At 33.6% G+C, this 1,487-nt stretch overlaps 1 protein-coding gene across 1 annotated transcript; it reads left to right on the top strand.

The window, feature by feature from the left end:
• The first annotated feature begins 299 nt into the window (after nucleotides 1–299).
• On the top strand, nucleotides 300–1,128 carry LOC133323028 (uncharacterized). The gene is made up of 3 exons (XM_061531986.1): nucleotides 300–563; nucleotides 618–924; nucleotides 986–1,128. Exons 1-3 carry the CDS (start codon nucleotides 300–302, stop codon nucleotides 1,126–1,128), a joined length of 714 nt encoding a protein of 237 aa, XP_061387970.1.
• Nucleotides 1,129–1,487: the final 359 nt, after the last annotated feature.

Genomic DNA, 1,487 nt, shown 5'->3' with positions numbered 1-1,487 from the left:
TTTACAAACAGATCGCCGTTTTGTTTTGTGTGCTCTTAAAATTTGGTTCAATGTTTTCGAATTTCTAGATTATTTTAGGTTCTGGAACGAACTAATATGAAAGCTAGTCTACTTTGTTTCAGATTTTTTTAGTTTGATGGTTGACATAATTTCTTTTCTTTTTTTGTTCCAAAAAATTTTAAATAAAAATTCACAATAATGTTGTCTTTCAATTAATATTTACACAAAATTAATAAAAAATCCAAATTCACAGAAAATTACGTATCAAATACGAAAATAGCGTGCAATGTTACAATAAGATGGCCAACAATCAAACAGCCGATCAATCTCTTTCTGAAGTCAGTGCTATACGTCTATTCAATAGCGTGGCAGTAACAAATGAAGATATGACTTTGCGCCCAGTAATAATAGTATCCCGAGAAGACGACAACTCGATTACGGAACACAAGTCTATTGAAACGGTTATGTCTTGCGATGAAAATGGAAATTCCTGTCGCATTTGTCGATGGAATCGTAGTGATTTGGATATAATGGAGAGTCCTTGTCTCTGTCGTGGTACAGTAGTAAGTAGGAATCGATTATTGCATATTCATGGGTAATTGCGTTGTTTTATTTAGGGTCACATTCATTTGCAATGCCTCAAAAGATGGATTATGCATCGCAGAAATATTCACTGTGAGATATGCAATACTTCGTTCATTATACCGGTCGAAAAGTTGAGCTGGCGACAGAAGATGATGAACTTTTGCAACCAGTGTGCAGTACCGATTGCAAAGAATTTACTTTTCAGCTTTTCATTGCTACCTCTTGGTCATGTTATATTGCAGCAAGTTCTCTTTTGCATGGAGGCTATTAACCAGAGTCCCAACGAGCGTTTAACCTTTGCAGAAATCATGGTCGCCTCGTGTACTTTGATGACGTCAAGTATGTTTTTCCACCTTATTGGCATTTTGGCAACATCTTTAATGGGATTTAATTATTTCAGGTGCATTGTTTTTCCACTTCTTTGAATTTGTAACGACACGCATGCTTTTGATACGCAATATCTTGAGACAGTGGTGGAATTTTGGGAATATAACAGATTTTCCACCGGTTCAAATTGATAGTGGCATATTTGATTTTCTATAGATTCGATTTTTTTTTTTGAAAATTGTGATATCATTGTATTTTGCTATTGCAATATCGGAATGCTTACAACAGGCTAAGTTGAAGAATAGTATATTTTCGGCTTAAACATTCTTCCCTTGTTTTTTTTTATATAAAAACCTTGTAGGTGATGTTATGTTTTTCTAAAGGTATGTTGCCAAATTTGTACTTCCATCTCTAATGGGTTATATATTCATTGCATATTCGTATGATCGGAATGATAATATTTAAAAATAAAAAATCTGAAATAACGAAATTACATTGTAGTTATCTCTGCCGCGATCTACATGTTTTGCCTTAATTTTTAACCTAGAAATTGCAGCAATTCTTTTTCTATTTTC

Source organism: Musca vetustissima, unplaced genomic scaffold (assembly GCF_032173495.1).
Source record: "Musca vetustissima isolate MV318-11 ecotype Yass unplaced genomic scaffold, APGP_CSIRO_Mvet_v1 utg3678, whole genome shotgun sequence".
In the NCBI taxonomy this organism is placed as follows: domain Eukaryota; kingdom Metazoa; phylum Arthropoda; class Insecta; order Diptera; family Muscidae; genus Musca; species Musca vetustissima.
This window is presented reverse-complemented; position numbering and strand designations above follow the sequence as displayed.